The 24,083-nt window shown below is 39.2% G+C and overlaps 1 protein-coding gene across 4 annotated transcripts in view; it reads right to left on the bottom strand.

The window, feature by feature from the left end:
- DCLK1 (doublecortin like kinase 1) overlaps positions 1-24,083 on the bottom strand; it is a 235,429-nt gene that overhangs the window by 113,971 nt on the left and 97,375 nt on the right. For all 4 annotated transcript variants that reach the window (XM_036396137.2, XM_036395978.2, XM_036395891.2 and 1 more), the window contains exon 4: positions 7,111-7,210. In XM_036396137.2, the coding sequence (XP_036252030.1) occupies positions 7,111-7,210 (100 nt within the window). The remainder of the gene's footprint in view (positions 1-7,110; positions 7,211-24,083) is intronic.

Below are 24,083 nucleotides of genomic sequence, written 5' to 3'. Positions count from 1 at the left end.
TTTCTAAACATCTCCGATGTGAAACTTCTCTACACTCTTCACCAGTCTACTCAACAAACTTGGTGGAGGAGGTTATAATATACAGCTAATATCTTCTACTTCCATCATCACTAGAACTGGAAAAGTAAAATGAAGAACTCTCCTAAAAAGAACTGAAAGTAAGCTGCTATTTTGGAAGCTACCATCTTCTGAGGATCAGACTGAACACACAAGCTCCAAACTAAACTTGTGATCTCAAATGGAATATTATACAAACTGGAATATCATCAAAGGCTGCAAAATGAAGCAACTTCCATGGCAAAAGAACAGATAAGAGACAGTCAAAGTAAGAGCCTGAGTCCCAAGATCTACCCTGTTGCGTGTATCAAATTTCTGTTATTATTCCCCAGAACTGAAAATTTGTTTTAAAAAGTGGTCATAAATATTGGAATTGCACTTTCTGCATTTGGGTATACAACTGAGATATTCACAGTTTGGGAAAATAGCTCAACATGTTCTGTAAGAAAAATGTTCTCCTGGGCCACCTGAATAATCTAAATACTCAAGAAGTTACAAGAAATAATCAAAATGAAAGAGCAAAAATATCAAGCTATAGAAAACCAATAAATATCCACTCTACTCTCTTATTTACTATTTGATAACACTAGCAGTTATGATTAAATTTCCTTGTACATTAGATAATGGTATTGATGATGCTTAATAACAATTTCTCCTTTTTTTTAAATAAGCTGAGCTTTTATAAATTCCCAACCTCCAACCTAAATACAATTTATTACTATGTAAATATTATTGAGGAAATCCTTGATATTTTTGGGTGCAAAATTTTAGCACTTTTATATCCAAAATGAGCTTTACTGATGAAAAAGGTTGAAGGAATATGCACACTCAAATGTCATTATGCAAATGAAATGGGAATTTCCACCAGTTCTAGTTTATTGGATAGCATTTCATTCATGCTATTTTTAACAGACATCTGGGGAAGCAAATACTGCAAAAACATATTGAAGAACATTTGGGTCAATGAGCAGAATGAATTAGCATTAACTGCAGTTTTACTGTTTGGCCAGTTTCAATGGCTGTTTGTAAGCTGTAAGTGATCACAAATTTTCCTGGTTATTCATACACACAACTTCTTCACTGCAACATGGATGAAAAGTGATAACTATGCAAATATACATGCATGCATGACAAGGAGTTGGGGAAAGGGGCATGCATTTCAGTGTAAATCTGGACTGGAAAGCACATATGTTATCTTCTTGAAAGCTCTAACATCCCTTATTCATGTCTATAAATCTGCCAGCTGCAGGGGGAGGGGGGGAAGCAAAGATTTTATGGTTTAAGTGGCCAAGCTTTCTCTGCTAGAGATGCTTAGGCAGAAAGGTGAGAAGCAATGTCTCAAGTTAGTAAACCTGTAAAACACAGTGGAGAATACTGAAAGCAAATTTGCAGACAACAAAAAAAAAGAAGTGGGCTTTTGCAATCAAGAACATACCTATAAAAAAGGCATACATTAAAAGAGAAATGATGCATAGAATAGACCTGAAGTTCTGTGAATGCATTTTTCATGTGAGCAGCTCATTTGACTCAAGTGCTACTACAGATTTTATTTAATGAATGCCACATGATATATTAACAGCCACCTGACGATCACGCTAACAGCCTGTTCTGAGGATTTCACTGAAGATCAGCATCCTCCTTTTAAGAGTTTAACACAACAGAAACAAGTGAGTCACTCACACGCTGCCATACGGCCAAGTACTTCCAGGCAGCCAGGGCCAAGCTGGAAGCACACACCTAGGGAGGGAGGTACTTCCAGCACAGCTGGACACAGGTGGTCTCAGTGAGGGGTTAAGAGTGTTGGGAAAAGTTGTGGAATGTCCCTCTACTGGATAAAAGAGAGACCCTGTTAATGTACTTATTGTGAGGAAGGGAATAAGGACAAGTACAGATGTGCTCAAATGGGAGGGAGCTGAGGGTACCTTGCAACTGTATTAAAGAGGGTGGAGATGAAAATGGAGGTCCTGTAGTAGGAAGATAAAGGGGGCATTGGATGCAAAGCCATTGGAAAAACAACATCTTTCCTTCTTGCTTTTCTGAACCATTAGTCTAAGTGGTAGATCCAGCCAAAGTCTGGCCTCTCTTGCCTTAGTTTGTTTCTTCCTCATACACAGAATATCTGTTTCCAAGGCCCAGCAGTTGTTGACATTTGAAAATATCACACTGCAGTGGAACACTTTATATTTATGCCTCTGTTGAAAGCAAAGTTGTATCTCGAAGTCCCCAGAACCCACCATTACTTTGCAATTGCCAAAGCACGAGTTTTTGATGAGGGCAGAGTAAGTCAGCCAGCATGCTCTCCACTCCTAATCCAGCCAAAAGCTGCTTAACACATCAGTCTCTGTCCTATAAATCAGGGTAGATGAGGACTATAACTGATTTCCCCTTCCTGCCTCTTTTAGGAAGGACAGATAAATGAAGGTTGCAGAGACACGACAGCTATTAACAGGGATAAACATGATACCCCTGACCTTAACTGCAGTTCCTGGATCAGATGCGGGTGCACGCCTCCACGCGCACACGCATGTGCGTGCGGACACCACAGGACTCAGATTTTCCTGGCAAGTTGTCTGCTGCTGGCAAGATGAAGCAGTAACGCTGCTGGCCCAGAGATGCTGAGCTGAGGACTAGCACAGGCCAGCAAAGTCAAAGTGAAATTAGGTTTCAAAGTTCCAGTCCTAATTTCCCCCTAAAACAGAGTCATTCTCCTCATTGTTTCCGTAACAGTAATATGTGCTTTTGACAAGCAATCTGCACTTGTTTTCACATCCAGACATTCTGTATTGGTTACACTCTGCTTGGAGTCAGAGACACTGGCTTTGGCCAGCTGAGATTGCAGCTTTTGTACATGATGCACCTCAGTACGTGATGAAGTCTGCCAACCCTCTGTGTGCAACTCTCAAGGTTCCAAAGAACTCAGAAAGCATTAACAGAATTATATAAAAAAATAATTAAAACTACAAAAAAAAAAAAGTCAGATGCTGCCAGCCTCAAAGCTCTCTTATTTTACAGTGCTGAGAAATAAATAACTATATAAGCAGAGGAGATGTTCTGAATTAGGGCAAATCTCATGAGTTACTCATATTGCAAAATCCTATTTAGGTGCCTAAATAATAGCTGATTGCAAATATTTTTGTGAGAGTGGCCCTTAAACCTTAATCTTTGCCAACACACAGCTAAGGGCTATTGAAAGGCATCCCCTGACCTCTTCTTTGAAAACTGAATAACCATGAGTTAAAGAAAACCTGGGATTTCTGGGAGACTTTCCAAAACTGCAAGCTAACAATGCCTGAAGCAGTCACTGCCATACTCTAAGCTGAGGAATTCTTTCTTCTTGCAAACTGCTGAAATGTGTGCTTCATTCATGTAATGCTTTTGTGCTTACATTTCCCATAAAAACTTGGTATGAAAATAGCATCACCACTGACACTTGACAAACAAGGAGCATTTACTTCTTAATTTTATGGTCACCCACATACATTCTTATGTCCCATCAACAGCTCTCATGATGAGAGTGTGTGTGGCTATCATATCTATTGATCATGTCAGATATGGAGATGATTGCTAGGAATTACGATGGGGATGGTGCCTATTGTTTCTGCATTTCATGCAATAAACAGCATGTTTAGCATGAAAACCATCTGTACATCCAGGCAGGAAAGAAACTGCAATGTATAGTGAGGACTGCTTGTTTCTTTTCCTCTTTGATGGATCCCTAATTAACTGGCTTTCCTTAGCTGATTGCCAAGGGGATATGCAATGCCTCTTCCTGAAAGACATAAAACAGAGAAGGGAGATGATATAAAGAAAGAATACATAGCCTCATTCAAGGGCAGGTTTGAGCCTGAAGTCAAAGCAAAGCTGACCTAATTATTCAGCCTAAAGAAAAGAAAATTGATGAGCCCATGGATTTTTTCAAAGAAAAAGGAATCATCTGTTTCCCATGGTCAAAGTAGATAAGAAATGTAGTAATGGATTTCATTTATAGCAAGAGAATCTGGGGAAGATAGATGAAAAACAGTAAGAAGAGTTTACCACTGGCACAGAATGTCTTGGGAAGATACAGATTCTTCCTCATCACAGGGTTTAGAGGGACTTGTTAGCCAAGTATGACAGAAATTAAATGTGGAATGTTAATCTCACACTTAGATGAGGAGATCCTTAAACTGACTTCTAGATTGGTTTTTCTAAATTTCTGATTCTGTGGCTTTTAGAATAGAAGTGCTGTCCAAAGGCAAGAGCAAGCCACAGGAGCAGAAGAAGCAAAGATGACTAGAAATAATGCAAACTGATGAGATTTTTGATTTTTCCTTTCTGACAGGGTGGAATTAATCTCATCCTAAAAGCTTTTTAAGCAACTCTAAAACACAAACTGTAGACAAGAACAGCTACATCAGGCATATAAATGCCTTTAGAGAAGCAAACCAGACATTTCTGGAGCATAATTCATATGAACTGTTCAAAACATCCACTTTTAACTGAGTCAACCAAACATCTACCATCTACTTTGTCAGTAAGTCTAAGGTTTTTTTTTTACTGGGAAAGAAATCTGCTGGGAATGGCTCAGTCCCAGGCAACTACTTACGTGCAGCTACCTAATGTCAGCTACAATGGATCCCAGTACAGGTGACTGGCTTCCCAACCCCCAATTTTGCCTCCTGCTCGCCAGGAGTTCTGAACCCAGACCACAAAACAATGGCATTCCTCTTCCTCCCTGAGAGGTAATTCCCAAAACCCCAGAACTCTGATAATTTATAAATTTCTTCTCTTTACTTTTCTTTCCTGCCTTCAAATTTTGCTTTTCTTTACTCCACCTGCTGCAACACCTTCACTGTTATTCTCATCACCTGGCTGAACCTGGAGGATACTGGAGAGATGTAGTGACAAGCCAGCAGTGTTGCTTCAAGATGCTTTTCAGGGAAGCAGAGACAGGCTTTACAAGCCCTGCACAGTTGGACAGCACCTCCTAATACTTGTAATGTTCTTAGATTAGCTATGAGGAATGCACAGACACACATCGTGATCACACAAACTTCATTTGCCAAGCCAAACAAGTTAAAAGCTCCTTTTTAAAAAAATTATTTTCTCTCCAACTCTTGCTCCTGCTCAGAGAAGGCTGACTAGATGCATATCAGCTGGTACATCAGCTATTACTGGCAAGCAACCTAAATAAGTTCTCTGATATCAAACCTCCTGAAAAAGAGAGAGCAAAGTTGGTGTACGCTTCTCAAAGGAATTAGAGACATAGTCTTATTTTCTCCTCTTTCTTCATTCCTGCAGTAAAAAAACAGTCAATGTTCACTGAATCATTACCTGGTAGAAAAGCAAATACTACAACAAATAGCTAAAGTTGTGTTTTCAGCATAGATTTTTAGGATTTCTCTTAAGATCAGTAAAAAATGGTTTTAAGCACCAAAGTTTCAGACAAAGATACTGCTTACTCAAAGAAATGTTGATATGTCAGATGAACAGACTAAGCAGAGTCAGGCTATGTCTGTACTTTGGCACTAGACCTCCAAAAACCAACTACACACTTCCAAAAGGGATTTAGACAAAGCTGTTGTCAGCATTTCTTGAGTCTTTGCTGGAAAAACTGCCACAGGGTTCACTGCGAGGAGACACTGTGCAGCCACCAGTGTCATCCTTCAGATAAGAGAAACAAGTGAATCCAGACTACACAGCCAACTATCCAGGTGTCCTCTCCTTAAAGGCAAGACATCCATTCTGAGCACAAAGCCACCTGGGAAACTCCTTTGCTGGTCAAATGACCCCTCACCTTTCTAATTCTCATTCTAAAAATATCTAAAGCTACTTTTTCACCATTGGTACCTTTTGCCTTAGAGTCAACTACAGCAATTTCATTACTGCAAAGTGCAGATCTGGTGCTCTACTTTGATTTTTATTTCCATATTATAAGGTCCTCTAGAGGAATGCAGATGGTGTTCTTGCTTCTGTCTGTGCCTGACACAAAAGGTCATTGCTGTTCCCAGGAGACATCTCCTTTTTCAGAGTCATCCTTCAACTCACAGAGTCAGGTCTGCACAAATTGCCACCTTCTAACCGAGCATTTGTCTGGATCTGGGAAAACCGAGGCCCTCCAGCTTCACAGGTTAGTCAGAAAAATACAATTACACCATCTTGAACTGTGAGAGAATAATTGCATCAAAAACCATGATGAAGTGGTGAAGCTAAACAGATACACACATAATGATTGTGAAGTAGTTACTGCTGTAAAAAAAATCTTGTCTGACTGATTCTTCAGCCAAGTGTTCTTTCAGACCTTTGATAGTTTAAAAAAATATTAGAGATTTTGATACCAATGGATTGCAAAGATACCATGGAGGGAGAAAGAGTGTAGGAGCAATACAACTTTTGCTGTGTCTTGTTATGCACAAAAATAAATTCAATGTTGTTGACAGCTTTGTTTGTTTAAATGCACAAAGCCTATAGTTAGTTTTTTCTTCTTTTTCCTTACAACTGTGATTCCCAAGTCAGGAATATTCTTTGTAACAATAAAGGTATCTGAAAAAAAACTTGTATTTTCCTTAGAGAATTACATACATTGATTTCATTATTGTATTAGTCAGCCTCTGAAAAACAGAACTCATTGAATTTTCTCAGATGACTTTGTCTGCATTTGCTGATTACATTTATCTTCCACACAGAATTGCATCTGTCTTTCTTTATCACATAACTTAAACTGAATCATTAACTAGATCTCAATGATAGATACTGGGAGCCTAAGAAATTGTGATTAAAAAAAACCAGAATAAATTCAAAGTCAAAACATGAAAGGCCTTATGAAAAAAAAAGGAATTCCACCAAACATGACTTTTCATACAATATGTGAAATTCAGGCTGAAATCAAGTTTTATGCTGCAATAGGCAGACAGCTTTATTGTTGCTTTCAATTCTCTTATTGTCTGTATTTTGAATTAAAATATTTCTTCTATTTCTGAAATCAATCCAGGTGGTACTACTTTAGTTTAATTAGCACGATATGGAAATCTGCCCTTTACTCTCATTGTAAGCATTTAAAAAAATACATCTTACCACTTTCATCCAGCAAGAAATCATCCTGGTAACGGAACTTTTCTGGTCCACATGCAATAAAAATGTCATCATCGCCGAAAAAATCCTGAAGGCACATCACCTACAAGGAAAAAGGAAAAGAAGGCTTTGTATGAAATACCTCACCATCAGAATTGTAACAATAAATCCCTCTTTGTCTCCATCTGCATGAAAATTCTTCACTTTTAATGGAATCAACAGGGCTTCATCTCCAGATAAATTTCAAAGCTGTGTTCTGACCATCTGTTACAAGTGAGAAACACTTTTATGGACACTGCAGGGAAAGATAAGACAAAAAGCCGTAACTGTCAGATTTATTACATGATGCATCTATGGTATGAGGTAAATGCCTTCTGTTTGTGCACAAGATACCATTCAGCAGTTAGTGAGTAATTAATTTGCTTTTCAGTTCACATCTCCATCATTTGGCTGTAATGAAACAAGGTTACGGCTTTGTATGCAGAATGAAATGCAGTTATTTCAGCAAAATCTCTCTGATAGGGAATCAAACTCACATGGGTGAACTAAGCTTCCTTCACAATCTCCCTCTATGCCAGAGTCAATGGGAAGTTCTCTTTGAAGGCACCAAGCTCAACAGGCAAGTCAGATGAGCTGGGAATAATTCTTCTAGCACTGAGTAAAAGGATATGTTCTTTCTACCCCATATATGAACGATTACATTGGTGTGTGTTTCTATGTCCCTACAGGACATTTCAGAAACTTTATTGCAGTCTTTCAGTATCTAAAGAGGGCTTGGAAGAAAAGTGGGGACGGAGTTTTTGTAGGGGTTGTTGCAACAGGACAAGAGGTAATGGTTTTAAATTAAAAGAGGACAGCTATAAGGAAGTTTTTTACAATAAGGATAGTGAAACACTGGAACAGGTTGCCCAGAGAGGTGGTAGGTGATCCATCCTTGGAAACATTCTGTTTCAAGAGCTGGATGCAACTCTGAGCAGCCTGATTTATTTGAAGATGTCCCTGTTCATGGCAGGGATGTTGGAACTAGGTGAGCTTTAAGTCCCTTCCAACCTAAATCATTCTATTCTATGATTTCTTTACAACAGCTTTTAGTTATTTTACAAGGCACTGCTTAAAAATCAATCAATCATTTCAATCTTTCCAATCATATGGAATCATATTAAACAAAGAATCAGTGACTTTTACCAAAAACTGACTTTGGACTTGCTGATACACCTCTGATAAATTTTAAAAACAAATTAGATGTCTATCCATCTCTAAAACAAAAATACTTAATGAAGTCTGTTCTCACTTCACATTGACAAGAAGATTCTAGAAGAGTAGGCTCACTTAAATATTTTTATATCAAGTTTTGTAATGAAATAGCACACTGATGTTTGAACAGGTTAATTTCACAAACTGAGTTTCAACTCTACAGTCAGCAAAGCAACACATCAACAGCCTCTAAAAACTGACAAAACAGTTGAGAACAGTCCAGCTCAGCTAAACAAGCCCCCTCAGAAAAAGCATTTAAAGTCTACAAAAACACAAGTGAAAGAATTACCTAATGAGATTTTGGCAGATTTTGGCATAATAAGTACCCCCACCAATCTGAGTAACTGGTGTCTAGGGGTTATAAAATTCATATCATCATTCCCAGAAACATGCCTGAAGGCGTGGACATCCACAACAGTTATGAGCCTCTATAGCAGAAATTACATAAAGTGGAAAAATAGAGGTACATGCCGTGACTTGCTTATAGACTACTATTCACAATTAAAACAATTTTAAAGGAAAAACATATGCAAATAAAAAAAAACATAGGAAACTGAGAGAACACTAGATGAAATAAATACCAAAAGAAGAATAAATTATCCTTTCCTTAAACAATGCATGTCCTTTTAAATTCAGATCCACCACAACCCTATTTCTATGACCACTGTCATCTTTACACTACACACTACCTGAACACCAACATCAAAAATGTAAATATTTGACAGAACTTTATACCATGTTCCTACTCAGTTTATGTTCTATTAGTGTATCAGCCTCAGCAATGTTAAAATAAACTCATTTGCTTCCCATCTTTCTTTTTTGTCCACAAGACATATCCTGCCTATCTTCCCACCCCATACTCCCACCAAACTTCAAACAGCTCTTCCCTTCAGTCAAGTTCCTCTGAAATTGCCACCTCTCCCACTGCATGTACAAAACTACTAATTTGCAGAATAACATTAAAAATCCTGTGATTTCCTTTTTGCTTCCCAAGTTTGACACACTTCTGGGGAGTGATAACTTTTACATTTGTCTTTATACCGAGCAGAGTATTAGAATCAAACCAGCAATAAGCAACTCTAGGCACAAAGTTGAGCTATTTTGACAACAAACATAAATACAAATTAAATTCACATTTGAGAGAAAAAAAAATAGATTTAATAAAACCCAAAAGTGCTTGGCTCTGCCCAGTTGAGAGGGTTTCTTTGAAGACTAAACAAGACATTAAAATTCAGGTAGCAAGACTTAACCAGGCTCAAATACGCCAATTTTTAAAGCATCTCAGGTTCAATCAGTGCAATTTAAATGCAAATAAGAAAGAAAATAGGATTAACACACAAAAAATAAATTGTGCTTAGATATCTTTGGGTTTTATTAAACTTTACACTTATAATTTAAAGTGTTCTTATGCTTGCCTCTTTTCTCCTTGCCCTCAGTTTCATACTCTGTATGTAAAATTACAGCTTTTCTTGCCTCCTGAAATTTTAATAATTTTGGAATTATAATACTAGCTCTTAGAAAGGTTGTAGCAAGATCACAATTTCCTCTCCAATCCATCTTCTTCCAGAGTAACTTCTCTTAAGGCTTCCAGTACCTTTTAATATTGCTATTGGAAGCCTTGAGATGTCCTTCACTGTCTGCATTTTCCATCCCTTCTGTCTCTGCATCCCTGGCCCTCTCTGCAAGTTCACACTCCTCAGCAGTTAAATTAAAAGGCATCTGACACATACACAGCACCCCCTTTCAGGCTTTTTTGGAGAGAAATCTGCAAACACTTTCTATTCACACCCAGTCATCAGCTAAGCAACAGGACCTGCTTTTTATTACCCATTTTCACTTTTGGAAAAGATGGCTCCTAAAAAGTCAGAGTTTAGAAGATCAAGAATTTTTCTCACCTAAGCTGGACCATACAAGTGTTATAGAGGTCAGTGTGCTCTGTTGCTTGTGATCAAATTTAAAATTAGTCAGTTTTTACATCAGCAAATTACAAAAGCCTCCCTTGGACTTTTCTGTTGTCTTCAAGGCACAGAACCCATATTCTTTTTCACAAATAAGGTTTTATTTTTCACAGAGGGGGAAACAAAGTCAATGCAGTCAAATGTATACCTTAAATAAAAAGAAAATGAAAAAACATTGTCTGCCACACAGGGTTCTAAATACTCTGTGACTCTTCTTAACAAAAACCTTTCTGGTAAAGAGATGTTATTTAACAATAATGGTGTCTCTCTTACACTTTGTACACTTTTTTATGCTAACAAATAACAGTAGCATTAGCAGGGGCCAGGGAGTGCTTGCATTGGTGCTGAGAAAGACAACAAGCAGCAGAAAGCAAAATCGATCACTAGTATAGGCTTTGGTTATAGGCAGGCCACAAAAATAAAACTGGCTGACCTGGCCACAACCATAAAAAACAGAGGCAGAAAATTTTATCAAGCCTTAAGTCCCCTCAGTAAGTTGTACACTGTGAAGCCTGGATTCCACACAACTCATTATTATTGCCCTAGTAAACAACTCAAGACACCCACATGCCCTTCCAATGGGAAGCACAGGCGTCTACCTAGGAAGATCCCCAAATTATTCTGTACCTACCTCAGTAGCTGCTACTGTGCTTTGACCCTCTAGTCAAAGCACGACAGCAGCTGCATCCCCAGAAGGAGGGACCGGGGAGGACCCGGATGGGCCAGGCACCCACAGCTGCCAGGGAAGCACAAAGCAGATAGCAGAGCTGTCCCAGAAGGAGAACAGAGAGCAAGAGCAGCAAACTTGTCTTCCAGCCCAACCTCAGGACTGGCTCTGTAGCATATACATTACATACCATAGGCATTTTGAAAAATTATCTTCACTTTTCCTTCTTTAATTAAACAGGCAAGCATTTGGAGCCAAAGAGAAATCCCCTAACTACTACGGGAATTTTTCCTTTGACTGGCCTGAAACACTAAAGTTCACCTCTTTCTAGATGGTCTCCTTGTTATGGAGATCCTCCTTCTCATATACACAAAAGACATCAGAAATTGTGCTTCACATTGTGGAGTGCACAAGGCCCAAGAACAGCAGCTTGTAGAGCCAATACCTGGTTATATTCTCTCACCAGTAAGAAAGGGCAGTCAGAAGTAGTTTGGAGGAGGTGCAGAGGGAGGGAGAAAGGGAAAGGAGAACACAGGGGAAAAGAGGGAAAGGCAAAGGGAAGAGAGAGAGAAATAAGAGGGAGGGAATCAAGGAGGGAGAAAGGGATGGAGTGAGTGATTGGATCAATCCTTTCAGTAAAAGCATGAAATGAAGGCTACAGATGCAATCCTCTTTTATAACTGCTGTATTCTGACTGTGTTCAGGGACCTTTTAAATTCACATTTTCAAACACATCCACAAAAAAAACCCCAGAACTAAATTCTTTGTGTATATCAGTCACAGCAAATTGAATACTTTTCTATTCTTTTAAAGTTGACCGCACATCAAGTTAATACTGAAACACTGATATTTTTAAATAAATAATATTCAGAAAACAAAATTTTCTACTGCATTCAGGAACAGTTCATAGCACCAGCACATTACACCAGAACCACGGTGATTACTATCTCACACCTTTGTTACAATTTCCATAGTGCTGGGTTCTTGGACAGAAAGGAAGGAGGGGGTGTTCTGTGTGTTTGTCTTCTTTTAATAACGACTTAATTTGACTTAAAGCTGAAAGCTGTTTTGGATGAGCAATGAGGAAACCTCAATCTGGCATGTCCTCAGGCATCATGGCTGCTGGAGAGATGGAAAGAAAAGTGAGGACAAAGAAATGAGGCGGTTAAAGCAAAAGAGATGCAGAAGGGTCTAAGGAAAATTCAAGTGATAAGTAGAGGGTTTTATGAGAAGACAAAGAGAAGTGAAGCATGGCAAAAGGAAAATATGAGGTATTAAGGAAAATGGGCTGCCAGCCAAGAGCACACACAGAGGGCGACAGAGAGGTAATCGAGGCTAGTGAGGAAGGAACAGTCCAAAGGAGGGGGCACGCAGAGAGTCAGTGACAATTGCCTTCCAGACTTCACCCCATAATCAGCCAGATGGAAAGTCTTAAATCTGTTTTAAAGTAGCCTTTTTGAATCTTAAACAGTCTCATGTTGAGTTTGATTACCACTTCTCTGATAGTGAAAAAAGACACAAAAAATGTTTCATCCTTGGAAAAACCTCATTGTTTAAATGACTCATGATTTTAGGACTCTGACTCATCAATTTTGTGTCAAGTTTTATGAGTTTTATTACAGAGCTAATTTAAATTTTCCTGCTACTTTTGGCTCACTCAGACTCAATGTTTAATTCTTAGGCAGGTCTCTTCAGTTATTCATGTCAAAGGAGCTCACTATACCTCTCTACTACTATTTTATTTCTTTTTTGCCTCTGGCTGATTTTTCAAGCTAAAGAAAAAATCTGAAAGCCCCCCTTAAGACTCAATTTGATCTTTATTGGTATTTTCCCTTCATTTTTCTCCTTAGCCAAACGACATTTTCCACTAACCACTTCCTTTGCAGTACTTACCCACTATTTATCTATTGCTTCACAGACGAATATCTCAGATACTGAATTTATCTCACTGACATCTCTCCCTGGGAGTCAGTAACAAGTCTCATGACAGCTATGAATATTCCTGAGAGCTTATAAATAATAGAATCACGAAATGGTTTGGGTTCCAAAGGATCTTGAAGTTCCTCTAGTCCTATCCCCCAAGTAGGGACATCTTCCACTAGACCAGGTAGCTTATAGCCCTGCCACTGGTCTTTAACATCTCCAGGAGTGATGGGGCATCCAAAACTTCTCTGGGCAACCTGTGCCAGTGCCTCATCACCCTCCCAGTAAAGAGTTAATTCCTAATAGCTAATTTAAACCTACCCTCTTTTAGTTTAAAAAATATTTCAAACCATTTAAAACCTTTTGTCCTATTGCAACAGCCATGCTGCAAAGTTTGTCCCCAGACTTTGTGCAGGCTCCCTTTATGTTCTCAAAGGCAAATAAGGTTTTCTCAGGGCTTTCCCTTCTCCACACTCAACAACCACCAGTCTCTTGTGTCTTTCTTCATATGATAAGTGCTCCAGCCTTCTGATCACTTCTGCGGCACTCTCCTGCAGGTCTCAGGAGAGCAGAGTAGAGAGGGAAAATCACTTCCTAATCCTAGCAGAAATGCAGTATCAGAAGAGACCTCCTGTATTACCCCATTTATCTCCCAGCATCTCATATTAGCTTTCCCAGTGCTTTGTTCAGCTTTGTACCATACTGCTTATTGTGTAGAGCTCAGAATACAGACTGGTAAAATAATCAACTGTTACTCACACAGAAGCATTTCAGAGCTTCAGGAAAATCAGAAATTAATCATTCCATACTGCTTTTTAGGTAATTGCTGTGAAATGAGAAATCCAAGCATATCAATATGGCCTTTTGGGGAAGGGGAAGGAAAAATACCTGCTCTTTCTAAATGCATTTTGATAGCAAGTCTCTTTTTTTCTTCCCTTTCCTCAAGGAACCTCAGGCCCTCACTCCTTTCTGAGGAAAGGGAATTATACCTCAGCTGGAATTCACAGACCATCACATTTGAATATTTCCTTCAAGGTTAAGGCAAGTCTATTTCTCTTCCTTTTGGCTCAGGCTCTGAGGCTTTTATTCATACCCTTTCACATTTATCTGTCATTACACACATGCCATTTCTGGAGAGCCAGTCACCTACAAAAAATTTAATTTATCATCAGTGTATATGCACTTCCTCTCTCAGCTTCTGATCCAAGTTCTCTCCTCAGGTGGTGGCTTAGCTGAAGCCATTGGGAAGTATCTGCTACACATTCCCCAAGTTAAACAGCACCAAATTCATTCTTTGCTGTTGGAGTGAAATCTCCATGGTGACAACTGCACTGTCAAGCTGTGAGAGCTTTTCAGTGAAGAAGAGCAGTTTATCACGAGATTCGCATTACAAGAGTGCCCTCTGTAAATGAAGAGGAGATGGTGCCGTGGGGGTTTCTGTAAATGAAGAGATGTTACTCCAGGGGTTCAAGCTGGCTGGAGCTGCTCTTTGCCAACTGGCCTGTGTGGCTGCATTGCAGATCAAAGCCTCTCATTGTTTGTGTGTGTGTGTCCAAATCACAAGACACCACCATAGCTAAAAACACATGAATTTTCATCCTCGAATGCAGCAGAAATAGCTTGCTATCCTGCTGGCTGTCAGGAGCAGAGGGAAAGCAAGCCAGCATCCCTATGACCTAGGGAGTCCTGCTTCACCTGCCTCCATGCACACTGTCCCCTCAGCTGCGTGTTGGTCAGTGCTGGCTCAGGACCCACTGCTCTTCATCTTGCTTCCTCTGCCACCAATACAGAGGTTTCTGACTGCTGAAGATGTAGTATCGGTCAACTTCTACAAAGTATGTATTCATCAACATCCAATCTGTGATATACACAGCTCAGCCTGTATGATCTTTATCAGACTTGGCAAAAAACTGACAGAAAAATCACCTACTTTCTTCAGTTAAAATATGTCTTTCTTGGTCAGTAAAGTATTTCATAAGGACAAGAAAACCTTTCCATACTATGCTTTATACACTAATGTTAATATATTGTTTTACTTCACTATTTTACTTTTCTGGTTTGCACTAAATGATGGCACACCTAGAAAACCAATCAACTTAAATTAGGTTTTTCAAATGTCCCATCACATTGCTGTTGAGAAACAAGTTCACTTTATGACAAACCCTTCTTAAAAGCTTTCACCTTAATCCTTTAAAATTCAGATAAAGATAGTAGAAAGTTTGCAGTGTTCTAATGCACAGTAACTACTATACTTTGGCTCAAAACATTACGTGAAACATAAATAATTTCTTTGTTAGACACTAATTTAGTAAATGAGCTTCTTTGTTAGAGAAGTTGAGGAAAGCAGCAGACACCTCGTGGGCTTATGTGTGACTGCAATACTGAGATGCATGAGAGTCATGAAAGGGTTTCTCTACAGGAACCACCAACATGGCCACTTGAGACTGCTCCTGTCAAAATCTGCTTCATGGCAGACAGGACAAGAGCCACAAGAATGTGGCTTTTGCACTGGAGAAGACTGAATCCTGCTAGTCACCATAAAATCCCACAGCAACTGCACAACAGATCAGCATGCTCATTATGGACAATTCAAACACCAGAACAAAGTTTGTACAGGAACAGAGAAGAAAAAAACTCTCCTCACACATTTAAAATACATTCATATTAAACAGAGGATGTTTCTTCAGGACTATCTGACATTGATAGGATGGCTGATTTAATAGCAGAAGATGTAATTAAGGGGGCCAATGGAAAAATAGGTAAGGCTTGATAGCAGAGTTCAACTAGATCTGGAGTATTTTTGTTTCTTCTGCTGCACTCATGCATTTGCCCTTAGCAGCCGCAATACAACACTACCCTTTAGTGGCCAGTCACACCAAGTGCGGACTCCAGCAGCCCACCCAGCTTCTTCCTCCAAACAGGTGGCAACTATTTGCAAACACTGCATTCACATAAGAAGAATGCAATTTCCTAAGAAACAGGAAATTAATATTACTCTAATTTCTGATCACTTAGCAAAATAAAACCTCCTTGACTTCAGGTGCTTGAATAAGACCTTGTTAGAGGTACTAAAACAGTTTTGGAGGCTGACTTCCAGGGAAGTACAAGGGAAACAACTTACCCAGACTGAAAAACTGGGTTTTGCTGAAAAAAGATACCATGCCCCTGTGAGCTATTTATTTTTTATTATTCTGCTCTTAGATATCAGAAAAACTAAGTACAGAATATGCTGTCCATGATTTAAGGAGCAACAAATCCTAGTATGGCTATATCCTCTTTGTCAAGATGGTGTGTACATTTACTTCACCATTCACATAATTGTACTCCTGCAACTGCACTTGCACAAAAGCAGCGGGTTTCAGAGCAGTCTCCTAAACTATCTTAACACTGGTCAGTGTGTCCTTCAAAAGGCAGTGACACTAGCAAGACCATTGGCTGAAGGAGGCCTTTGTATGAATTGCTTTCTTATAAAAGAAAACCCCACAATCTGAAGGCCATGTAGTAAAAAACCCAAGCTGTTCTTCAATCACCAATCACGTTACAAGCGAAAATATTATTTTTTACCTCAGTTGGAATAGTACTACTTTCTACAATACCACTGCAGATATATTAAAAAAACCTAAATCCACAGCTTTGTTCTGTCTGCTGTGAACAGCAGAGCACTGGACTACTTTCTCATGTCTGTGTTCAAAGTTTTTCAAATATGCAAAAACAACCAATTATGAATTCTCATTGTTCACATTTCATGACAAATTTTCACTAATGATCCTTCTAGTTGCTTAGAGCAGCTAAATGAGGAGGCAGAGACCACCTAGGTGAAAAAAATTCATTCAAAAGAAAAATGCAGTCAGATGCCAATTTCTGAAAATTATAATTACAGATTTGGAGATAAGAAGAAAATCCCTTTCAAAAGTACAGACCAAAATGTTTTTCAGGGCAAGCTTCTAGTGCTAGGTGAAATGAATCATTTTGCTCAGTCATGTTCACTGTGTTTAGTAAATGCATTATATTGGCCCATTACCTGAAACAGGAATTAGGGGGCCTGCTACTTCTGAAGTAGTTTTATTGCATTTCATCCATAAATCTCAAAAATATGATGCACACAATCAATGTTTCTCAAAAACCACTTTTTCAAAATACCTGCACACCAATAAAGACTTCTGAGTGCAACTTCTCCCTGAAATCAATACAATTTTCCAACAAAAGCCACTCTCATCATTTTACCTGAAAGTCTACAACACTGTTATTTCCATTTTCAAGTCAAAGATCTATCCATCTCATGCTATAAGGCAAGTATGAATCCTTGAATTAACTGTTGGAACAGAAGCATTTGATTAATTTTTTACCTCCGTCCACTATGTATTTTTCTAGTGGTCTGCTTATTTTTGTGAAGTTCTACTCAGCAGGAGGTCGTAAGCTGGGTCCTGCTCTGCTTGGCTGGCCAGATGCTGCTCTCTATCTTCCCAGCTGGGAACTGTGGGAGAGCAAGCTGCAATCATTTTTTTAAGACACTGGGAGATCACACAGCCTTCCCTTGGAGACACAGCTTCTCTGGGAACTGGTCCAAATAAAATTTACTGGCTGTCTGGATCCAAATCCAGATGGAAAGCTTTGATTGGTAATTTTGCTTTAGGTACTGCAATCCCTCTATAACAGATATAACAGAAATTATATTATATATATATATATATCACTGACTGATCAATGAAAAGCTCAAAGTTATAGTCTACACACCATTATGAAAGCATCCACTTTAGAGACTACCATGACATGAGGTGGCATTCCAGGAGCAGATTTCTGAAAGACCTCTAAAAATAAGATTCTCTTTTGTGTTTCAAATCAGAGCAACCTGCCTCGGCAGAGCTTTGTCAAATGTGGGAACATTTCTGGCTTTCTTGTTCTTGTGAGAGTGTGCACTACAAAAGTAGGTTGAAGCGTGAAATTTGTAAGAGTTAATATCTGAACTGAACAAATTACACCTTGTGCCTGCAGCAGAACCAGATTTCAACCACCAATTTCAAGTAGCAGATGGACTGTGCAAAAATATATATAGCTACCCAAATGCAGTTAGAGATGGGAGAGTTATTCTCCCTTCTTTGAAAGCATTTTAATTCCCAAATCCCAGTGTATCACCTTAATATCCATGGCACAATGTTCTCATGTTAGCTTACTGACTAATGGTGGACTCTGGTGATAATGCCATAAACTCCATTTCTTTCAGGGATAATCATTAATAAAATGCATGCAGGACAGCACTCCATCACAAACTGCCTGGAACATAAGTGAGAGGTGTAATGGCTTTTGGCTGCACACTCATGCTAACTTAAGGCTCAGCATGCAACACTGAAAAAAAGGCAACATGGTTGAATTCTGAAAAAAAAGGAGGAAAAGGGAAAACAGATGTCAAGGTTTCAACAAGTCCCTGCACACTGCAGCTGGAACCAGTACAAAAACAACACAAGTCTGCTGATAATGTAGCATTTCATGTAATGATAAGGACAATAAAATAGCACAAAATGCAACAGCTCAAATGGTTAAACACCTTCCTCAAATTCCAGAGGGTCAGTTGGGCTGAACAACAATAGTAATCCTTTCAATAACCAAATCAAATTATTCAACCATTAAAGCTCTTTATGCTCCAGAAAAGTGAAAATTGAGAGATTCCCTTTCGTCTAAGTGCAGAATATGGACAATAAATCTAAAATCCAATCCAAACAGACATTCAGATGCACACTATCTCATTACTGTCACTCTCGAAACTATTTGGCAATAGTTTCCATTATTACAACAGATGTTAACAAGATGGATAGAGAACATGTTAAATAAACATTAATATATAAGTGTCTATGCAGCAAAGCCACTGTTCAAATTATTTATTTCCCCAAGAGCATTTCTTGGAAAATTAATCAGGGAATTTTTCTTGCTAATAACTATTAAAAATTTAAGGTATTTCCATTGACAAAGACTGTATCATTCAGAAAAAAACACTAAGGGCTGTAAACACGGTCTGCATGCGTAATGTGTACTCTGGTGAAGTGATTCTTGTAACTGCCATTCTTCCTGGGCTTTGGCTCCTTCGGACAGAGCAGCAAAGGTAGGAAATGTGCAGAGAGAGAATCCAACCTACGGAAATTTACAACGTGAAAGAGTTCAAAAGCTCAAGGATGAGCAGACACAGGCAATAATCACAAAAAGCTGGAATTTTAAGTCCAGCTCTGTGAAGAGACACCTTGGTCAGAACACTGTCTCCACATCACATGCAGACTGGTTACAACTGTTGAGATTTCTCAGGCCTGCTGAACATGGAGATTGCTTTTTCATGTAAAAGTTTCTTACTGGAACAGAGCCTGTTGCTTGTGAGTGCTTCAGTACAGCAAGTCCTGGGACATTACTAAATCTAGCAAGCAAAAAATAAGCAGTGTTTATAAATCCATGAATATGACATGAACCATCAGGATTAGAGCTGACAAAAAAAAAAAAAAGGCAAGCAAAAAATTCAGGCCAGCACTTGGAAAAAGGATTTTTAAAGTACTGCTACACACAGAGTCACAACTGATTTCTGAAAGATCTGAGAATTAAAAAGAAATCTGCTAAGATGTAATCAGTGCAAGTTACAGATAAATCCCCGCCAGCAAAAGATAGAATAAATTAATGTTACAATGAGAGTTGAAGAGCTTTCTCAAGCACATCTGAAAGCTCTAGCATGCTGGCATAGAAAAGAATTCCTTCAAAATCCCTTCTATTTTGCCAGAAAAACTTTTTTTAATATTTAAGCTATAAATGGTGAAAGGAGATAGTTTTATGAAAAATCAATATCCAGAGCCCTTAATTTTAAGACTAAAATTACTATAATACATTGGTACTATATCTTCAAAACTACTCGGTGCTTAAGAAAATGTAAATGAAAAGTTTTTGCTGATATATTACCCTTCCACATTCATCGCTAAGCTGACTGCTGTGTATTTATAGATTGCACAAGCCAAAAGCATTGCATTCATGCTTAATTTAATCTGTGCACCCTTAGGTTGACTTATATTATGCTGTAGCATAGCTTAGAGGAAACATGTGGAGATGTAGTAAGTACCAAAGGAATTTGTTTTGATTATTTTTGACGTAATAAGATATATCAAACTGACACCCTGATGCAGATGCACATCTCTGCTGGCAGTGCAGCATCACTCACATGCAAAAGCCATACCAAAAATACCTGCCAGATGTGTTTGGAAATGTTATGCTATTTAACAAACATTCAAAGACTTGACTCAAACCCAAAATGAAATCAAAAAGGTGAAGCAATCTATGCTCAGGCAGTGCAGCCCCAAATACCTTGTTGAACTGGAGGTCCAGAAGCACAGCAAGTTATTCATCTGTCAGGCTGTCCCTTACAAAACTTTATAATCTTTTGAATTGTATCCCCTGTGTTCTGATTCTACTACCTGTTATGAACTCAAACTTAACAGCCTTCAGCTACAAATCCTTTACTTCTAAGATCCTACATCTCATAGGGAATGATGTGATAGAGCAACATTACAAAATGTAGGAGAATTTAGCACATTTGCAATTCAGAAGACTGCTAGGCAGGCACAGATAAGTTCTAAAGAAAAATACAATCACAGAAAATAGCACCATGTTGGAGAGTGAAATTTGCACCAAAGCAATTTCACCTGTGATAACACCTTGCAGTGTCTCTGAATTTTCTTTTCATTTACTGATGCTCTTCTGCAGCACAAAGGGCAAGATCCCCAGGACAAAATCCCCAATCTCCACAAAGCACCCAACTTCATTTTTTGCATCCAGAACAATCCAGGAAATGAAGTTCTGTCCACATACCTGTCTCTACATCCTATGCGTATCAATATAAACCAATCTAAAAATTCCAGGATCAATTTGTAGCTGCCAACATAATGAACCAAAAAAAAATCTGGTCCATAAGGAAAAAAAACCCCAAACCAAACAAAAAAAAAACCCAAAAAACCACAAAAAAAAAACCAAACCAAACCCCCCCCCAAAAAAAAAACCCAACCCAACTTTTTGGACAAACCTTCTTATCTCTTCTAATTTTAGGCATATCTATGAAATGTCATGGCCTGAATCTCTCTCCTGTGCTTGCATTTGGGTTTGGCAGCAGTGGTTTGGGGAGTTTTGGGGTGTTTTGTTAACTGAGAAACTGAAAGAAATAAGTTGTCAGCTCAGAAGCAAAGCAGAGGAAAGGTAAGTATCTTAACCACCTGAGAGCAAACACGGAGCCATGGATACACTAATTGTTAAAGCTGTGTCATTTGTGCAACACTAAAAAATTATCAAGTGAGGCAAAAGCAGAAAGAAGGAACTGAATACAGAGCCCACACAATCACAGATGGTGACACACTCTGATGGGGATGGAAGCAATTATGAACCAGTCTCAGTCCTGGGACTATGCAAAGAGTCCTTGAATGATATTCACAAACATTAGGCACATGACAGGGGATAAGCACTCTCATATTAATGGCAAGGCTCCAATTACTCCAACTGGTTTCATTAGTTTGGAAGTGATGTTAACTTCTTTCAGCAAGTGCAGGTAGTGCTTAAAAAAATATGAGAATTTTCTTTCTTAAAAGATAGTGCAGTAATAACTTGATATTGGAATCCAAATTTTAAGTCTTTTTATTGCTTAAAGGAAAACTTGAAAATAGGGAATGTGAACACAGAAAAATCACTTTCACAAGCAAGCTTGCAGAGTGCTGCCATGTGCTTTAAAACCGTTCAAGGGCTCTCGTCATAGTTGCCCTTCTCAATGCAAGTTAGGCATATGAGAAACATTTGGTTTATGTTAGCTACATAATTACAATTTTCTAGCAAATTTATAACAGGCAATGGATTCACTTAGCCAAAAATATCTCAAACATACACTCTTACTTGAGTTTTCCCAATCATTTAAAACAAAGGTAACTCTACAATCCCCCAAGATACTTCCTTCCACTCCTTTGAATTTTTTCTAGAGGTACTTCCTTTGCCTTTTGTTCAAGCCTTTGGTATCATCCTTCTTTACTGAAGCCAAAAGTGGTCAAGCTTTCCCTTCTTACAAGAAAAATGAACCTGAAAGAATAAAAAATGCCTACTGCCTACTTCAGAGCAGTAACCTGGTACAGAAACAACCCACAAGGACCCAGAATAAGCTCTCAGTAGGAGCCAGAGATTTTAGCACCAGCAGTGATGGATCTGTGTAAGAACAGAGTTAGGATCCAGAAAGATGCATTATAGGTCTTTTTACTTGGCAATATATGGTTTGTGTATATTCCTTTTAAATAAAGATATATTAAATCATATTTCTTTTTACCTGCCATTACACACAGAAGGAATTTATTCACCAAAGTTAAATTCATTAATATTCTCTTTCTGAATAGAAAGAGATTTCAGAAAAGGTGGTTCAGAGGAAGAACACACCTTTAAGTGTTTTGAATAATTTTCAAGAGGTGCCTCATTGCTGACAGACATAATAGCTTACAGTGTCAATAAAAGCCTCTAGTTAACCTTTACAAATACAGTTAGTTACTCAGCATCCCTAATTGTCTTGACTTCCCAAACCTGTGAATCAGTCTGGAAGTGACAAAACAGAGACACAACACAGGAAGAGAGCACTAATAGAGATTTGTAAGACCTAGCCAAAGATGCTCCAGAGTACATTAGAACTTGCTTCTGCAAACAGAAACTTGATCAAGTAATGCATTAATTCCTTTAAAGTGACACAGAAGTTCATGGAAAAATAAATATTCATGCAGGGAAAAGCCACCCACACTTGAATGGTATAATGACTCAACCAACTTAAGGGCTCAGGAGAACAGCGAGATCCGAGTCACTATCTGGGGCATCTTCTAAATTATCTCCTGTGCAGACATTACTGTCTACCTTGCTGAATTCATCAGTGGCCACTTCAGCATGAATTCATCACACTAATGGCCGGCAGCAGCCCTGCCCTGCCTCTGAACCAGCCGTGAATATTCAGAGAAACGAATACTGCCTCCAAACGAGGCTAAACAATTCCTGGGTCCGTCTGCAGCGGCTCCAGAGGTCGTCATTCCATTTTAACCACCCAGAGCAGACCCCAAACGCTCAGCAGGGTGTGCCGAGCTTGCCGGTGCCGCTCGGAGGCGGCAGGAGCGGAGCTCGCACACACGGGGGAGCTGCGGCTCCGCTCCCGCTCCGCGCCGCCTTCGGGGCTCCCGGGCTGGCGGCGTCTCAGCCGGAATCCTCAGATCCAGACAGGCTTACGGCGCCGAACAGCGAATAAACCCAGAGATAAAGGGGAAAAAAGGATCCTGAGCGAACTCTCCTACATCGTCAGTGAAGCTGCTACTGCTGAACTATTGCTGAACTAGTTTTTTAAGAGTGAGAAATCCAAGAGAAGGCTTTTCTCCCTTTCTGACACTTCAGGTGCATGAACTTAGCTTTTCTTAAAGCTACACTTGCCTATGGGCAATCACTCAAGCTTTTATTAATTTTTTTTCCCCCACTCACAGCATGAATTTATTCTTCGCACTTTCTCACATTTTTTCCGAGCATCAGGAGAAGATTTTCATGTGAGAGTGACTGAGCATTAGCACAGGGAGGTGTTAGAGTCTTCAGCCTCAGACACTAAAAAGCCATCTGGACTCTAAAAAGTCCTGGGCAGCCTGTTCTGGGTGACCCCACCTGAGCAGGGGAGTTGGTCCAGACCAGGCACCAGGGGAGCCTCCAGCAGTCTCTTTCCAGCCTCAACAATTCTGTGATTTTTCTTTCCTTTAGTTCACTTTCTCCTGTTATCACCCTCCTACTCTTACTCTTTTTCCCATTAATATCTGCTGCCTCAATTGCCTTACTCCCCCCTTGTTGTCTCACTTCTTTCTCTTCATCCATTTTTTTTGCTCTCAGCTAGTAGATTATTCTGCCCTTGTGAAGCAATTGGGGAGGTACATGTTTGACAATTGGAGCTAACAATCAGGTCCTACTGAAGCACCTTCCTTCTCCATAGTGACTTGGGACAAGAGGCACTACAGGAGAACACCACCACCATGGCCAGAGGACATCAATTCAAGTGCACACATGACCAGACATACTTTGTGTAACAAGAAAATTGCACCATTTTTGTCAAAGTCAGTATGCTTCCCTCTGTCACAAGGGCTGCTTACATGCTGGAATTAAATGTATACCTCATTTTT

The sequence above is a fragment of the Molothrus ater genome, chromosome 2 (genome assembly GCF_012460135.2).
Source record: "Molothrus ater isolate BHLD 08-10-18 breed brown headed cowbird chromosome 2, BPBGC_Mater_1.1, whole genome shotgun sequence".
Classification (NCBI taxonomy): Eukaryota; Metazoa; Chordata; class Aves; order Passeriformes; family Icteridae; genus Molothrus; species Molothrus ater.
This window is presented reverse-complemented; position numbering and strand designations above follow the sequence as displayed.